At 32.7% G+C, this 17196-nt stretch overlaps 4 protein-coding genes across 7 annotated transcripts in view; 1 reads left to right on the forward strand and 3 right to left on the reverse strand.

Annotated features, from left to right (window-relative positions):
• Nucleotides 1–8402, reverse strand: part of LOC128191941 (uncharacterized) — a 51591-nt gene extending 43189 nt beyond the window's left edge. The window contains exons 1-3 of one of the 4 annotated variants that reach the window (XM_052864317.1): nucleotides 7904–8402; nucleotides 6445–6520; nucleotides 6259–6333 (exon numbers count right to left, since the gene is read on the reverse strand). In XM_052864317.1, coding sequence (XP_052720277.1) covers nucleotides 6259–6333; nucleotides 6445–6465 — 96 coding nt within the window. In that variant the 5' untranslated portion in view covers nucleotides 6466–6520; nucleotides 7904–8402. Of the gene's footprint in view, nucleotides 1–6258; nucleotides 6334–6444; nucleotides 6521–6609; nucleotides 7428–7903 lie in introns of those variants that run through there. The other 3 variants (XM_052864316.1, XM_052864315.1, XM_052864314.1) reach the window with 3 other exon arrangements.
• LOC128191946 (P2X purinoceptor 7-like) lies at nucleotides 630–1828 on the forward strand. Its single transcript, XM_052864327.1, has 3 exons — nucleotides 630–846; nucleotides 1184–1399; nucleotides 1672–1828. Exons 1-3 carry the CDS (start codon nucleotides 632–634, stop codon nucleotides 1826–1828), a joined length of 588 nt encoding a protein of 195 aa, XP_052720287.1. The 5' UTR covers nucleotides 630–631.
• Nucleotides 1688–4495, reverse strand: LOC128191943 (uncharacterized). The gene is made up of 8 exons (XM_052864320.1): nucleotides 4420–4495; nucleotides 4065–4278; nucleotides 3347–3866; nucleotides 3030–3216; nucleotides 2633–2893; nucleotides 2352–2523; nucleotides 2099–2247; nucleotides 1688–1991 (listed from the first exon to the last, which is right to left on the reverse strand). The coding sequence occupies exons 3-8, from the start codon at nucleotides 3821–3823 to the stop codon at nucleotides 1825–1827; spliced, it is 1413 nt and encodes a 470-aa protein (XP_052720280.1). The 5' UTR covers nucleotides 3824–3866; nucleotides 4065–4278; nucleotides 4420–4495; the 3' UTR covers nucleotides 1688–1824.
• LOC128191945 (THAP domain-containing protein 10-like) lies at nucleotides 4339–5943 on the reverse strand. Its single transcript, XM_052864326.1, has 4 exons — nucleotides 5294–5943; nucleotides 4854–4964; nucleotides 4603–4723; nucleotides 4339–4495 (listed from the first exon to the last, which is right to left on the reverse strand). The coding sequence occupies exons 1-4, from the start codon at nucleotides 5726–5728 to the stop codon at nucleotides 4485–4487; spliced, it is 678 nt and encodes a 225-aa protein (XP_052720286.1). The 5' UTR covers nucleotides 5729–5943; the 3' UTR covers nucleotides 4339–4484.
• Nucleotides 8403–17196: the final 8794 nt, after the last annotated feature.

Here is a 17196-nt window from a genome sequence, read left to right on the forward strand (position 1 = left end):
GAAGTAAAATGTTGTGTTGTTCCAGTCTTGCTTCCATCGGGAATGATTAAAATCATCTTTAGAAAATCTCTTGCCACCTATCCAAGCATTTTTGTTTTTGGAAATTAATTTTAAGACCAGATAAATTTTCTTCAAAGTCGAATTCTCTTATGATACCATCAAGTGTTAAGGTAAAACCATCTGAAACAAGTATTCTGAGAGTATTACATAGGCAATACATGTCTCCTACCGATTTTATTATTTTATGACAACTTCAAAGCATACAACTATTTCAAACTATTCTGAACGAGATGTTATTTTTTAATAGTAGAAAAAGGAACAGAGGAAATTCAAACTATACATCTGATATCGAAATTCTATATAAAGTAAGTAAAATAATAATCTTTATTTTACATCCTGTAATTTGGCCAAGTCCTTTAAAGGGTATATGCAATGCAAACTCGTTTTTTTATATTTTGTTACACTCAAAGAAATAAGACGATAGAAAAAAACCGCATCGAAATCCGTTCGATATTAACGGAGTTACAGCGCTTCAAATTCGTCTATTTATACCTGAACCGGAAATCCAATTAAGCCAAATACGAAACACTCGATATAGTGGCTCTGCTTGTGTGACGTCCCAACGAGGACGATGGCGGCGAATACAAGTCAACACAGCGACGAAAGCAGCGAGAGTTTAGACCTTATGATGGAAGCCGGGTCGTCCAGTTTCGAAGAAATGGAAGACAATGTACCCCTAGGCACACAGCCTTATCTGTTTGAACCTGAGGCCAGCTCGGATGAAGAAATTAACCAGCAATCTTCCCCAGAGTCAACCGACGAAGACCGACTGGGAAACACCGATTGGTATGTGTTTAAAAACCCCGTTGCGCATATATTTTGCCAATAAATCATTCTTTTAATCATATACAATATTTTTTAATTAAATATTTATCAGTTTCTTTCTTCATAACGTTGGTATGTACATATCCAATTGCATTTATACAAATATTTTCAAAATGGCTTCTTGCTAACTTCGTCATTAATTACCAACAATTTAGCCTTTACAATCGGAAGCGGTAATTATCTTGATAATAAGATAGGGTAACTCATCCAGATTATGTTGAGCCCTCAATTGGCAAACATCTTTAATTGTAATTAAATGTACATGTTATTCTCATTAATGTGGATACAACTATTATAGGTGCTCATGTGGTAACTGCCCTCCAATGTCAACCATTGAGGAGTCAGTGTGCTGTCATGAGATCCCTCAAGTCATGACAGTTTTGGAGGAGGATCCTGGAAAGCCATGCATCATAGAGCACAATGGCTTTGAACCTGTGTGTCTGCACCCTTCCAGTCTGCGTACGGCGTACTACAACTACAGACAGCATTATGACAACTTGCCAGAATCCAACCAGTATGTATACTTATTTGGTAGAAAATGTATAACATAAAACTCAGTAGCTTTATGAAACAATTTAATTAGATACATTTATGAATGTAGCAATAGTAACATGTTATATCTTTCACGATTATAACTATTCATTAATATATATAACAGTATTTCATCTTTATTTCTCAGTAAGAGAAAATCAAAAATCATTTGAAAAAAAACAAACTACTCTGCAATAAGTAACAATGATATCAGAAAAGCATTGATGAATATTTAAACATAAAAAACATTTTCAGGCGCATGCGGTACATCGGGTACAGACAGCTTGCCAGATGGTGTTGGGGATGGTTGGGGAAGCATGTTCGCGTACCACTTCCTGCCTGTGCTGTCCAAAAGATCCGCAACACATATCCGGCAGAAGACGGTGTATACCAGGGATTCAACATGGCTTAATTCCTTCTGTAACGTGTGAGCATCTGATCTACTGCATCTTCTTTCTCTGGATGTAAGAACTGTTCACAAAGTGGTGGTGGAGCCTCTCCAACGTCATCACAGTGTGGCATCTTGGTGTCCCTGGCCCGGCTTTTTGCAGCGTCCATGAGGACAGCAACATAATCTGAATTTTGAAATGATAAGTTGATTTACTCTGACTGAATAAATTACCATTGTAACATGTATGTGCATATCTGTGATATCATGATAAGTTATATTAATTAAATATACCATAAGTACTCCGAGTCTTGACTTTCTTTACGGTGAATTCCCCCTTCTTTTGCTTGGGAAACACAATGCTGTATTGCAGATTCCCTTCTCTGGTGGCTGCCTGGGCCTTTTCCGAGTTTTCATTATAATGAAGAGCTGCTAGTGTTAGGCTACAATAAACATAAAGCCAGTTTACATGAATATAAATCAACTAATTTTCTTGAAAAAAGGAAATATTAACAAATGTTTATAAAAGTGCAAAAAATTTACATACCGACTCTGCATTCCAAAGTATGAAAACTTGTACATCTTTGGGGCGAACTGGTTTATGATGGAGTGGTACGCTTCTAAACTTGATGTTTGAAATGATGGTGAAAGCATTGGGATATCTCTCTTCATTTGTCGGCTGTTCACTATAAGTTCCAACTTTTCCATCACCTTTGTTCCTGAAATAAAATATTGATTAGCTTTGTTTAGCTTAATTCAGAGTGAAATTTTTAGTGACAAGTGAATAGTAAGATTAAAAGTAAATACAAACAAATGAGTTGATCTAACCTGGTCTAAGCCATCTTTTTCGCCTAGTAGTTGGGTCTAGATCCCCATGTTCACACTGCTGAAACTGTTCCCCATGACCATCATGTATGTTCTGGATGTGGTTTGTTATGCTTGTCCACTTTTCCCATTTCAACTCATCATCTTCATCTTCTTGTGTGGAGGAAGGCACCCAGTACAAATGGTTGACTAAACTCTTGATCCAGTCCCTCAGGTCCTCGCACTCCTTTTCTTTACTGAGAGCCAGGAGCTTCTTTTTCAAACCTGACAAATATTCATAGAAAAAATTATAAAACCTGTATATTTTCTATATCAATCAATAGATGAGTAATACTCTTCAATTAATAGATGTAAAAAATTAATTTTAGGATGAATGGTATTTTTTTTTTTTTTTGGTTACCTTTGGCAACGTGCCAGACATCAATATTGTGAGTTGTCTCGGGCAAGTTTTCCCGCAGCCACTTGGCAACCTGGAGATGTCTGTCAGTGACGATTTGGCCAATTGGAACTCCATTCTGGTCAAAGTAATTGATTCCTCTAATCAGTCCTTCCTTCTCCATGTTGCAACTTCCATGAACCTCATTACTCTAATAAAAAGATACAATTGCTTGAATACTCCGAACAAATATTTTAGTTTCAACTCTAAAATTGCAGAGTAAGCACTTATTTAAGAGTAGGTTCCATATCTTATAAAGCTATTCTTTCATTGCTTTTTACCTGTATGAGCTGCAGATCCACCACCATGTTCTTTTCAAGGTCCATTAGGGTGTAACTTCCGAATTTTGCACAATGGCCAGGTGTGTCTGCCCTTCCATCACCACCAAGATGAACATGTCGACCTGAATTCTGTGCTTCTTGCATGTACGATGCTTGCTGGTCTCTCCACACCTCAATCACTACTGGATGTAGATAACACTGTTGGTGATACATGAATGTTCTGTAGGAAATGGACGCCATGTTCAGAAATTGGAACATCCGGGTTGCTTTGCTTGGTAAAGATCCCGAGAACAGCAATGCACACGACAGTTCAAAATTTCCAGCAGGAATGCTACCAATGAAGGGTTGACTGCTCCAAGTTCTCTGGAATGCGCAAAATCCACAATCCTGGGTGATAGTGATGAATGATCCCTTTATCTGCTGAATTTCCCCATATGTTGGTTGTGCACATGATGGACAATTTCCAAATAGGTCCATGAGCTGACCTTCATAAACAAGAAACTTTCTTTCACGATCATTCCTATGAAGAAAAAGTCATTCTTATTACACAGTACAAACAATTTGCATGGAATAAAAAAAACCAAATATGTACCACACAATCTCTTTTTCTAGCCTGAGATTAATTTTTTTACATGATATTTCAATGTTACCATTCCTTTATTAGAAATTTTTTAAAAATAAGCATTCATAAAATCAAAAAAAAAGAGAGAAAGATTACCCTAGATCACTTCCGTCAGTGTCATCAGACTCGATGGACTGGAAGGATTCATCAGGATCTTCTACCTCATCCTGGATGCTGTCAGTTTCCTCAGTAGCAAACGACTCGTCGAGTGTTGGAACATTTATGGGTTGTGCTCCTAAAGGAGGGGCTGGTAGTAGATTACAACTTATTCCTATTTCTCTCGTTGTCACCTTTTCAACAGCTTGTACCCCTAGAAAAGTCAGAGAAAATTCAGATTTTTTTTTTGCTTACCCATGAACATAATATTTATATAACTGAATACACACAACATGTTTTAGGAGAAAGAGAGAAAGAAAGAGAGGGAGAGAGAAAGAAATCATTTTGAAAATACTAAGTCAATAGTGGTTTCCATCTATTCCACTGGGTATCAAACTTCAGAGAAATTGTTTTTCATTATTAAATAAGATCTGGAAATTTTAAACAAAGAAAAAACAATTTATCGGATAAAATAAGATGACACATGTCAAAATATCATGTAATAAAATTCTACTTTAAAATCTAGAAACTAACATACCTTTATCACAAGTCTTCCACTTTGTCTGAGTGAAAAGTGATCTTCTCTGGGGTTTTGGCATAGAAAGTTGAGACCCGACAGATCTGGTCTCCTTCTTGGGGGGAGTTGGGGTATCTGCAACCTAAAATCAAACGAAGAAAAATTAGTAATCATTTCTTTGTCTCTTGGTTTAATAAAGCTATTTTAATTTCATATTTTCATTATTAGACAATAAAAATTATGTTTTATTATTTCTAAAACAAAATATATACCTGGTCTATAATCTGAGACAAAAAGTTTTCTGCACTTCCATCAGTCTGCAAAGGATCCTCATTAGACTCTGCAAGAGCACTCTCCTTCTGCATCTCGAAGTCCAGCAAAATCTGAAGTCACATAAAAAGTGTTCAAAAATCAAGTTGCATATAATTAAGAAATTATCTTAAAATCAATTTTAAGAATGAAGATAACCAGTCATAAAAATGAAAAAAAACCTATGTAATGACTGAATTCACAATGACTGAATGAGGAAATCGTTATTTTACTGACTATGAAAGACAATATTGAGCTATCTATAAAGTCTGAATTCACGTGTAAAATATTATTTCATAAATTAATACAATGAAGAAATAACGTAAAAGATATAATATAATCAATATTATAAGTTGTGGTCACTATATAAAAAAAGAAAATAAAACTAAATTAGTAAATATACCCGCTGAGATTCCCTCTTGAGAAAAGCTCTCCTTGGCTTCTTGGGTGTGCTGGTCAGGATTGCAGGGGATATGTCGTCTTCAGCCCTACGTTTTCCCAATACAGGTGTTTCATCTCCATGGGGACGTTTAGTCTGTATAGTTGGAACAGCGTCTCTTTCCAACTCTTTCCGCTGGACGGGAACTCCAACCGACTCCATTAGGCGATACTTGGCTGGGTAAGAATCCTCCGTGAAATGGGCAGAACAAAGCACAGATGCTTTCGTAGGACCGTTCCAATTTTTCCGGGAGTTGTGCACAAAGGCCGTCCACTGTCGAAGAATAGCAGGACGATCGAATGGAAACTGATGTAAGCTCACACCATCGGATTTTCTTCTGCTACAACCTCCAGCAACACACATCCTTCGTCCTTTGCCGCCAGAATTTACTCCATCCATGATGGCAAAATGTTCATAAACACTGTCTAAACTAATAATCTAAAGCTACGTACTATATCTACAAACTGTCGTATATCCTTAGTGTCCACATATTTACACAAAAAAGCACCACAATACACGTAAAGACGATAAAATCACAGCGCTTTCTCTCACTGTTTACCGTTATTCAAAACATGGCTGTCCTCGTTGTGACGTCACAGCCTGTGTATACAAAAAAGCGCGCGTTTCAGTAAACGGTTCAGGTAAGAATTCGGGTTTTATCGGAATATCTCCGTTATTACTCGGCCGATTTCGATGAAATTTTCGGAACATGCTCAGTTTAATTAGATCTTTCTATTGTAGTAAAAATCGTTTGACATTGCATATACCCTTTAAGTTTTCGATAGTATAAATTTGTGAAAAAAATGCACTGTAATGCACAACAACATTTCTTACCGTTTTCTGTACCCCAAATCACACCATACAGTTAAAACACGAACCCGATAACGGACCCGATTGTAATAATACATTTTAAAATGTGTGTTACGTACCTTTTCCTCGTTATTCTTCCTGTCTGTTGAAGTGTTGTTCGGCGTTCTGTTTTTCTTATCTGATATTGAATTATCCTATAAAAAATACATTGCACAGGATAATCTTTATTTCAGTTACTGTCTTATTAACAGGCATTTTAAATAGTTAGTGAAATGTTTCAATATTGAAATATGTCTAATTGTTACCTTTCCTTCTTTATTCTCCATGCCGAATGTTGTGCTCTGTTGTGCACTGTTGTGCTTTATTGGTTATAAAAAGGTGCTAAAATAAAACATCCTGTTCAGAATACATTTAATTTGAAACTGATGAATAGTTATCAGTATTCAGAAGAAAGATATAAATGAACCGACCAGCATTGATTGTAGTGAAAGCAAATCCAATTAAAATTTGTTACTATTTCATCTCTAAGCTTCATAACTTGTTAATTGTTCTTGGTGTTCTGATGATTATTACAGCCTCCTGTTATAAATATATCCTGCTTTTTGTCTAATGAAATCAATTCACTCTTGACGCATTATCATTTTTGTGAAATCACATCGTCCCATGTGGGGCAGCAGTTTGATGTTGTTCTATCTTAAGTGCGATTTACAATGCCTTTCAGTATAACTTTAAAATGTTAACAACATAATCTGCAATCAGATATTGTTCAAAATTGAGAGTAAACTCGAATTTCAAAATGATTATTTTCGCGGAGTTTTAACTGTTTTTCCTCAAAACAGAATACTTTTAAGTAACTGTACCGTGTATTACGGTAATATCCTTCACTGTAAATATCGCATGTATGGTCTTTTCAACATAAAAAAATTTTTCTTACAGATTCATGCGTTCTTATATGTAAAAAAGTATGGACGTGGTTTTTTGTACTGTGTATACAAACACGAGATGTGGCTAAGCAATAAATCATCAAACACTGACCCAGATATGTTAAACACGTAACGGAATTTTAATTGCGTGAATTTAAAAAATAAATTTTGAGTTTACAATTTACAAGTTTTGGATAAAGATATTCAAGATACAATTTACTTCACCTTGACTCTTTTTTTAGTTCTCTAATTTGATAACCTCGGATAATAGGTTTTTATTTAACACTTATTGGTCTTGAAAATAGTATCTTACACTCGTGATGAATAAAACTAATACGACAATTCTATTATTTTTTAAATTGTTTTCGTATATTCCAGGTTGAAAAATATGATTTTTTTTTATATCTCCTTTTCTACTATAATGAAGAAAATGTCTATTTATTAGACTGAAGTAAATTTTGCAAGCAATAAAAATCTTGATTTAAATTAGCTTGAATGTTAAAATGTGTAAGTCTTCAGGCGTTTAACATCTATACATCCAGCTTTCCAATACACTGATTCAGTTTTATAGGAAACAGTTCTCTGTTCTTAAAACAGCTATATTTTTTTGCCCACGCGAAAAAAGGGTTTGTAGACGTGGTGTGAAATTAGTTTTCAAACACAAGAAAAATAAGATTACGTTGTTATTATTCATAACACGGCTAGCGACCATTTTACGTTTTTAAATGGTAGTGTGATGCGCAAAATATGCATTAAACATAATTTTGTTGTGGAAACAGCACACATCAAAACAAAAATACAGAAGAAATACATGCAATGAGATGAATGTTTCATACTATACCCTAGTATTCCTAAGACTCCTCTTGATTTTTTTCTTTTAATGGTACATAATACTTATTTACCAAAAGATTCTTCTCTTTTTTTATATCCTACTTTCGTTTTGAAGTTGTGCAAAATTTGTTCCGTTTAAGTTTCCCTATAGCTAGATCAAAATCAATAGTTTTACGTAATGTGTTTTGACAACAGTTACTACCAAACACGATATTGTGGTTGTTGTGATTTAAAGATTGTGCAGTAGTGACTCCTGAGTTAAAAAAAGAAACATGATTCAATGATAATTTAAACCTTTGTCACTATATTTCACGGAGTGCTGGTTATAGATTCAAACAAACAAAAAATGCAGACAAAAAAGATAACGACATATTACATCTTCGAGGACTATTTAACAAATAAAATGCAAAAATAGGTCTTACTGATAGTTCAATAAAGCATAGTATTTGTTTTTATATTGTTTGTGTTATATCTATTTAAAACCTTGTGAGTTTGTTTATTCCGTATCTGTTCACATTACAAATCAACAACCGAAAGTCACCAAATCATTTAAAAATATATATTTGGTATTTATTCATCGGTACTTGGTTCAGTGTTTATTTTTATCTATATACAAGCTATTTATAGCACCATGCATCGTTAGAGATTCAATTTGCCAAGTACCCAATCAGTTTAAAAAAGAACATGTTTCTAGTTGTTATATTTATAAACACTTCTTAATAATGATCTGCAATAGTCACGAACTCACAAACAAAACAAATCACTTTCACTATGTCAACAACAATTGGAGCAAAAAAATTTTTGTTGATGCATTAGCGAGGAAGTTATAATAGGGAAGGTGTTATTGAGTAATATATATATATATATATATATATATATATATATATATATATATATATATATATATATATATATATATATATATATATATAACTTAACTAAAGATAACCTGACTTAATTCAATTTTTAGCACTAAAATTACGCGTTTAATGAAATCACAAATGAAAAAAATCACCAAACTAATTATTGAATTTGACGGGAGTATTTCAACAAAGTCTACATTAACCGTGTGTAAATTATTTCTATATCGCATACTAATCTCAATTTTTCACAGTTTGGTCTCTGTTACGTTGTGCAGTAATTTGACATCCAATGATCTATTATGAATGCCAAAATGGCGACGTTTTGTTACTTTCAATTTCGTTTGTCAAAAGTGCTGAATGGTCGTTGCCATTTCTAGACTTTACAAAGCTAGTTATTATAGAGATAAAGGTAATCATTCAAAGAAATTTAAAATAAAACATTTGAAATGTTTATCTAATTAAGCTAGTATTGTGACGCACTTCCTGTAGAAATAAGTATAAATCGAATATAATTTTTTTTTCGTTTGCTAACCAAGTGGGTTGGAATATGTACATGTAAGTAATGAGTTAAATCCTGGCTTGGGATTTTATAATCTTTATGATTTTTCCATAAACTTTTAACACAGTTTTAGCTTTTTATACGAAAGCCGAGAAGGATCATTCGAGATTCGAGATTCAAAATACGAGATTCGAAATACGAGATTCGAGATTCGAAATTCGAGATTCAATATCTAAATTAACCAATCAAATCATGGATCTGAAACCTGTATCCTAGCAACATCAAACTCTTCTAAATAAAGATCATTCGTACATGCTCTTTCCTACAAATAAATGCTATGTTCACTTCTCCCTACCTAACTAAATGATTATTTGTATTTACTTTTACACAGAATATCTAAGTAGACTAGTAATAATGCAGTGTACTTCGCGGATCTAAGTGATTTTGTTTGCCCTGGTGCATTTCCACCTGATGCGTTTGAACCCTGGGGTATTTCACCACCAGTAATAGTTTAAAACCCGAGTTTATTCACTCCTTTTGTGTAAGAATGCGGTTATGGTAGACAACTTCATAAGCGTAGCTAATTTTTTCTGTAGGGGGTCCTAGGCCAATTTTAAAAATTTTTACTATGTAAATTTAATAAGCTCCAATTTTCCCGAGGAGGGGGTCCAAATCCCCTGACCCCCTCCTTTCTAGATCCCCGCATGAAGATTAGTACATGTATCTAAATAATCTAAATATAAATAATCTGTCCTGTTTCACTAATAAATATAAGCATTACTTATCGTTTTTATGTATGCATACAGTGATACACTAGTACTATGATTATGAACAAATCATTGAGATATTATCACATCATACGGAATTATTAATAAATACATTTTTTCCTTTTCCTCAGTAAACAACTTATTATGAGTCTTACTTTTGGAATTGTTTTCAATATAGAAGGATATCTACTCTCTACAATTAAAGGTAGGGATGATAGGGTGCCAATTTGTTCACATTGCCGATTTCTTGTGCAGAGAACAGTAAAACTTTTTAAAAATTTGATTGTGCATGAATATTTCAAAATGAATTGTTGTACATGTTTTTTGTTATAATTCATTCATTGATTTATCAACAAGAAAGAATAAAAGCATATGTTTCACAGCCAAGTTAAGTTTCTCTGTAGTTTCCTACCCCCACCCCCCCGCACCAAAATTGACAATAATTACATATAAGTCATACAAATGTTTACTTTTTTTGTAAGTAAAGATCTAAAGATGTAAATAAGCACTGCAATAAAGATGTGTGTATTTAATATACTACTACATTACACTTAGCTAGATAAAATGTAGTCAGGATGAAGCTACAAGGGGTGAGTGGTGCAAATTTACCAATTTGTCGCCATACACACAGAACACTAAATAAAGAAACTGTGAGTGGTGTGTGGAATGCATAAAAGATGGCGGCAAATTATTTCAAATAATCAGTGCAAAAACCCACAAATAGGCTGTTATTTGTTACATATCCTGCAAAAACATTGATAAAAAATGTTATCGTCCCATAACATAGCCGATAAAGTTAATGTGTACATATGGTCAACGTACATGTAATTCTAATATACAAGAAGGCGGACGTATCAGGCGGGGATCCATAAAATTAAATTTCAAAAATGATCGGTTGAATTACATTAAATGCTTTGAAAATTGTTTTAAACTATCGCACGGGTCAAAATGCATGATAGAAGCTATGTACAGTGTAATTGGAAACTTTCATTTTATATCAATATGTAGTATTACCTATTATAACAAATGAGAGTATAGCACAACTGCCACAAGCAATACATGTCCTTTACCGGCACCACCTCCCTCCCCATAAAAAAGTGAAACAATTGTCGTTTTATTTGCTAAAATGTGTGTGGTTCAAGATTTTTCTAAAGGACATACCCGATTAGAATTGAAAAAGAGTCGTACGGTTAAAACTAATTTTGTCAAATTTTTAGATTCATTTGGTTATATTTTGGTCCATTTGGGTAAATAGATGCACCAGCGCAGCTCTAATTTATATATAATCAGGCCATAAATTCAAAATATTTTCAAAAATTAATAGCTTTAAATCCAGTGGATGAAAAAAAGGAAAGCAAGTCGAACTCGATGAGTGCTAATACCTGTGTTGAATGAATGGTACAGTAGGATATGCGCAAAAATGTCCCGTCTACTCTTTCCTACCCTATATTTATTGGAATATTAAATCCGATTATAAGAGTCAAATTAAAAATCAAGTACGGATGTGTACCTGTTTATCAAAAGTAAAACTACTCATAATTTATCATTTATCTACAGTGCATCGTTATGGAGCTACACAGATTATTATTTAGATTAAACAGATCTTTCTTCGCGAGCCGATTTTTACACAGTTGGGGCGAATACACAACGGGTTAAAATGGTTCGGGGGGGGGGGGGGGGGGGATACATACAGGACAAACAAAATCACATAGATTTGCAAAGCCCACAGTGTTATCACTAATTTAATTGTTTATCCTGTGTGGGGTCAATTTATCAATGTTAATTTAACCATTTTATAACCACAATATAAGAGCTATTAAGACATTTATTTGTAGGAATGAGCATGTACGAATGATCTTTATTTAGAACAGTTTGATGTTGCTAGGATACAGGTTTCAGATCCATGATTTGATTGGTTAATTTAGATATTGAATCTCGAATTTCGAATCTCGAATCTCGTATTTCGAATCTCGTATTTTGAATCTCGAATCTCGAATGATCCTTCTCGGCTTTCGTATTTTTAAATAATATGAAATTTAAAAATTCTACTTCAGTGAAAGTATTCTGATTTTTTTTTTAATTTTGCATTAATATCGACAGGTGTCTCATACCACAATTAATTAATTGATAAAAGCAAAACAAAGCATTGTTTTCATTCCAGGTAGACTTGACGGTTAAATTGTTTACCGCCCAATCTCCTTAAAGACGGCGGACATAATTCAGTATGCGCAGATATTTTGTGCACCTAAAAGAAATAATTGGTTTGAAGACGGAATTCTCAATATTACGTCAAAATAAGAAAAAAAAAATAATGAAAAAATGCTAATGACGCAGTATAAAGCTGCAATACACACTGAAAAAAAAATCCACTGATGATAATGAAAAAACCACCAATTGAATGTTATAGATCTTTGATTGTAGTGTTATTTTTCACTTTCAAAAAATAGGTCAATGACCAACATTATGAGTTAATGGCCATTGAATATTTTTTGAAAAATCAAGAAAAATCCCATAACATTTTACACTACGATTGAGATGTTCTTAATTGTGAAAAATATTACAAATTAGAAAACACTTTAAAAAAAAAGTTTGTGAATAATAGCGGCACTAAATAGATACAAAGCATATAGATTTCAGCAACAATTTAAAAAAATATATTCCAGTTCGAATTTCCTCTATCAGTTTTCAAATTCCTATTCATTATTGATCCAATTTTACAAACAATAGAATGATGATAATACTAAAACATTTATTGTATTGAAATACTTACATTGACCTTATTCTGTTGGCATAAAATATATATGAGGTCAATGATCAAGATTTGATGGTGTCTTTTATCGTTTTTAAGCATTTTTCAATATGTTTGCAGGTCGTGCCATAAGATTATTTTAATGAATAAGTGAGGTAAAACCAACAGAAAGAATGCAAAATTATATTATACTAAAATATCAAATCTTAACTTTTAATTTTAGAGTTGTGCCAAAATTTTTTAGCGGAAAACAAAATCTACAAAATTTAGTCCGAATTCCCTCTGTTTGGCTAAAAGTCTATTTTTGTTTGAGCCAAATTCTATAAAATAGTAAAAATATCAAACGCTTTGTCAATAATAATTCATTTCATAAATACTTTTAATGTTTAGAACTAATTAACAATCAGAATTCGAAAACTCAAACACTGAGTAAACAACGCCGTCCCTTAAAAAAGGAACTATCGATATAGTGTGACACGAAGTGAAAAAAAGGAAAAAAGGGAATGAGAGAAAAAGAAATAAAGTATAAAAAGAAGGGGTACATATATCTAATGATAAAGTCACATAAGGACTTCAGAAAAAAATTCTTTAAACAATTACAGATGTCTAAAAATTTGAACCATTTCTCACAATTTGTTTGACAATGTATTTCATCATCTGAAAATCAACAAGTTTTCAATACCAGATATTTTTTAAGAAGAATCCTGTTTTCAATTATTGTTTTACTAAATTATAACTCAGGTGTTTTTTTTTTTTTTGTTTTGTTTTTTGTTATATTTGGTAGCAAAAATAAACCATTTAACGACAATTGATACTAAATTGAGCAGATTATAGATGCTTGGTTTTAGAAATTTAACAAATAAAACTGATTTCCTATCAAAAACTATGAAAATATCTTATTTATTTTAAAACCATTCATCAATACCACATAGTTCTTTTACATGAAAACATTCATAAAAAGATGATCGATTGTTTCAATGCTTGTCTTCCAGAAGCTTAATAAGGGAGAATCAATTAATTTAAACTTGTGCAGATAATAATTTGTATAATTCTATGTACAATTTTAAGAGGCAGTCTTCGATAGAACCATGCAAAACCAAAATTTCAAAATGAAGGGGTAGATTATTTTTCATAGTTTATCTGGATATATCTAAAGTATATTGTCAATTTTATCAATTTTTCATGGTTAAATTTATCTGCTCCACTGAAATCCCAAAAATGAAACAATTTCTATTTTTAGCTCAACATTCGTGATAACATGCATGAATTAGGCTAGTTTCAGATAGTCATTTAAGTATTGAATAGAGTTTACACATAGCTAGAGTCAGATTCACAAAACATCTGATACTAATACCTTTGATTTGCTGCACAGATATTTTTTTATTCATTCTTTGGTTTTAAGATGGATGATCTAATATTATAGTAAGATAGGTAATGTCCAAAACACATAACTTCTCATTGTAGGATATAAAAACTCAAGAAATGTTTAAAATTTAGAGTTTCTTGCTTAAAAAAAATAGAATATCTATAAAAAATTATATTTGAATGGGAATTTGGTTGCAAATAAATATTAAGCTTATATTCCGGTGTTAAAATTCGGAATTTTGAGAAATGAAATTATTTCCCTTTATGGAAGTCTCGAGTAAAGAAGAGAAGAAAGAATGATTAGAGAAAGCAGATGTCAACAAAATGGATGGTTTGAATTGAAGTTTTGGTGAAAATTGTAAAGAGAAGGCAGATAATATACTTCAAGATTGTAAGAAAGACACTTCAGCTCACTTGAGATTTTTTAAATGTACCTCTGAGTCAGATTTTGCACAGATACCAGAATCATTGATAATTCTTAACTGCACTGGTGTCCATGAGCTGAGGCTGTCAGATTTCAGCTGGCGTATATGTGCTAAACACAGGCAAGAATTTAGGATTCAATAAAAAAGAAAAGGAGAACATGCTGTCATCCACTACATGAAAAATTTCAATCTGGCACAATTGCGAGGGGGATTATGTTCAATCAAAGCCGAGAGATATGGATGAAGCTGAGCACGCATGTTCTCACTGGTTGTGGTAAAAAAAAATTGGCCTTTACGTATCGACATAATTCTTAGCATACCAAAAATATTCATATAACAGTACTTTATGTGTACCAGTAAATATTTTTAGGACCTACTTCATGTATTTATGCATAAAATTAATGCACATCAATATCAGATTACACCCACCCCCATTTGATTAGATATCTATGGAAAAGATGTACATGCACAGTACATTTTTATAGTGGTAAAGTGTTCTATAAATTTGAAATTTACTTGCTGAAATACATGTACCTACACAATTTTGAAAACCTATTCTTTTTATTTAAGGAATGAATTAGTGTTTTTATAAACCCATGCATGATATCAATTTTCTTACCTGATGTCACTGATGAATAATTGTTTTTAAAATGAGAACAAAAACTCTGTTAAAGAACAGCAAATGATCCAACGATTACGAGGAAATTAATGCATGATGGACACATCAGAATGTTGTTTCATAGGTGTTTGCAAAAGATGCATTGATATTGAAAGGAGGCATGCCAGATCTGGATCTCGTCTGAAGCATTTAAGAGAAAACACACAGAAATACATGAAAAGGTCTTGAAAATCAAACGGTATTTAAAAGGGTTAATGCTTTGTCCCATTAAAATAGCTATATAGTTTGTATTCATGCTGAAAACTTATTTAGCTTGACAACATTAGAATAACTGATGATAACAATGTCGTTTGGATCAAAATCTTCAATCATCTACACTCTGTATTTAAGTATACTATAATATGTCTATTGCAATTCCAGCTTATCAACATTTGGGATATCCAAGTCCACACACAGCTTCTAGACAAATGCGATCTGAAACAGATGGAGAGGGAAAGAGAGTGTTGACATATACGAGACAACTGCTACATGTATTAATCAATGTTGTTTGGTTATTAATGCTACATGTATAAATTGATGGTAATACTAATACATGTAGTTGTCTAATAGTGTTACATGTATGAATTGATAATAGATGTTTGATAAGGCTACATGTATAAATTAATGATTTTTTTTACTAATAGCGCTGTATGTACTAAATGATGATGTTATTTGGCTAAAAAGGATGGATGTTTTAATTGATGACAATAGCTATCTTAATTTAAATTTATTGCTCATCTCTATCTATTATTCTTAAGTAACTGAATAATGAATATTTCAAATCACAAATTTTGTAACTCTTCTTCTGGAATTGAAATTCTCTTTTGATTTATTCATTGAAGGTTGAAGTTTTTCTCTATTGCATATTTTAATTCATAGTTATGTAAACAATGGCTAGTCAAATTTTTGGTAGGGGTACACTCTTAACTTCCAATTCCCTTTACATGTAGTTTAGTTCTGCCCCCTCACTTTATAAAACGATCAAATTATATATGAGAATATGCATATAGGTACATATTCATCTTCAACTACTTTGTACTAGCTAGTTATTGTATTTTATTAAAAAAAATTCTATATGTGAAAGAGGAAAATTGTACCCCAAGGCGCTCAAATTAAAAACATTCAAAAATTTAACTGGTCCTCCGCATTAAATACGATTATTGTTTACTCATGCTACGTTTTATAACCTTACTCACTTGATCAATGAATACACTCGAATGAAAAATGTTGTCATGTGATATGTGAAAGAGCTATTACATATATAATCAATGCATAGGCGTCGGACTGGGTGGAGGGGGAAGGGGGTCCCCCTACTTGTTTTTTGCAAATATTAGACAAAGCCGTACTCAAAATCTTTTTTTTTTTGCTTGTCAAGATTTCTGATAAGGTCTAGCCTCCCTCCACCGCTCTCAATGAGCCTCAGACTGCAAGGTATTGACAGGCATATCGCTCTATTTTACTAAGGCCCACCCTTTATTTAAAGTCAACGTTAACAAAAGGCTACAAATCAAGATGATTTTCCGCTGTAATTTTTTCTTAAGAATAGCGAAAATACATTTATCCCCGTAACAGTAATGTTTTTAACTGTTTTAAAGAGGTCGTTTCTATTTTAACAACCAAGTTGGTGTAGATTCGTCGTATAAGGAGGGGACCCCAAAAAGTTGTTACAACATATCTTCTGTACAAGTATTTAACGTTTAGTGAGACATTTCTAGTGATAAATCAAATTTTCAGCGCCATTCGTAGAATTATAAGCAAAATACAGAACTCACAATTCTGCTTGGTTTGAATCAATTTTTTGTCCATAGTTACATTCAACTTAAGATTTTTAAACTTGGTATTTCCTATTCAGAACTGTGAGAAAAGTTCTGTATCTTGCTTATAATTCGAAACTTGACACAGCTGAATATGGTTAGCAAAGAGAAAATTGTAAACAATTAACACAGAAGAAGCATGTAATAAAAAAAAAAAGAACAC

Source organism: Crassostrea angulata, chromosome 7, assembly GCF_025612915.1.
Source record: "Crassostrea angulata isolate pt1a10 chromosome 7, ASM2561291v2, whole genome shotgun sequence".
NCBI lineage: Eukaryota > Metazoa > Mollusca > Bivalvia > Ostreida > Ostreidae > Magallana > Magallana angulata.

Bases quoted from the DNA above. Each gene is read 5' to 3' on its own strand.
- LOC128191945 (XM_052864326.1), bottom strand. From the start codon at position 5,728: ATGGATGGAGTAAATTCTGGCGGCAAAGGACGAAGGATGTGTGTTGCT. The intron at 4,965-5,293 runs GTATATTTACTA...ATGTGACTTCAG, and splicing joins TCAAGAGGGAATCTCAGCGG to ATTTTGCTGGACTTCGAGAT. The intron at 4,724-4,853 runs GTATATATTTTG...GTTTGATTTTAG, and splicing joins TGTCTCAGATTATAGACCAG to GTTGCAGATACCCCAACTCC.
- LOC128191946 (XM_052864327.1), top strand. From the start codon at position 632: ATGGCGGCGAATACAAGTCAACACAGCGACGAAAGCAGCGAGAGTTTA. The intron at 847-1,183 runs GTATGTGTTTAA...CAACTATTATAG, and splicing joins CGACTGGGAAACACCGATTG to GTGCTCATGTGGTAACTGCC. The intron at 1,400-1,671 runs GTATGTATACTT...AAACATTTTCAG, and splicing joins AACTTGCCAGAATCCAACCA to GCGCATGCGGTACATCGGGT.
- LOC128191943 (XM_052864320.1), bottom strand. From the start codon at position 3,823: ATGGACCTATTTGGAAATTGTCCATCATGTGCACAACCAACATATGGG. The intron at 2,524-2,632 runs GTTAGATCAACT...ATTTTATTTCAG, and splicing joins AAAAAGATGGCTTAGACCAG to GAACAAAGGTGATGGAAAAG. The intron at 1,992-2,098 runs GTATATTTAATT...TTCAAAATTCAG, and splicing joins CAAGACTCGGAGTACTTATG to ATTATGTTGCTGTCCTCATG.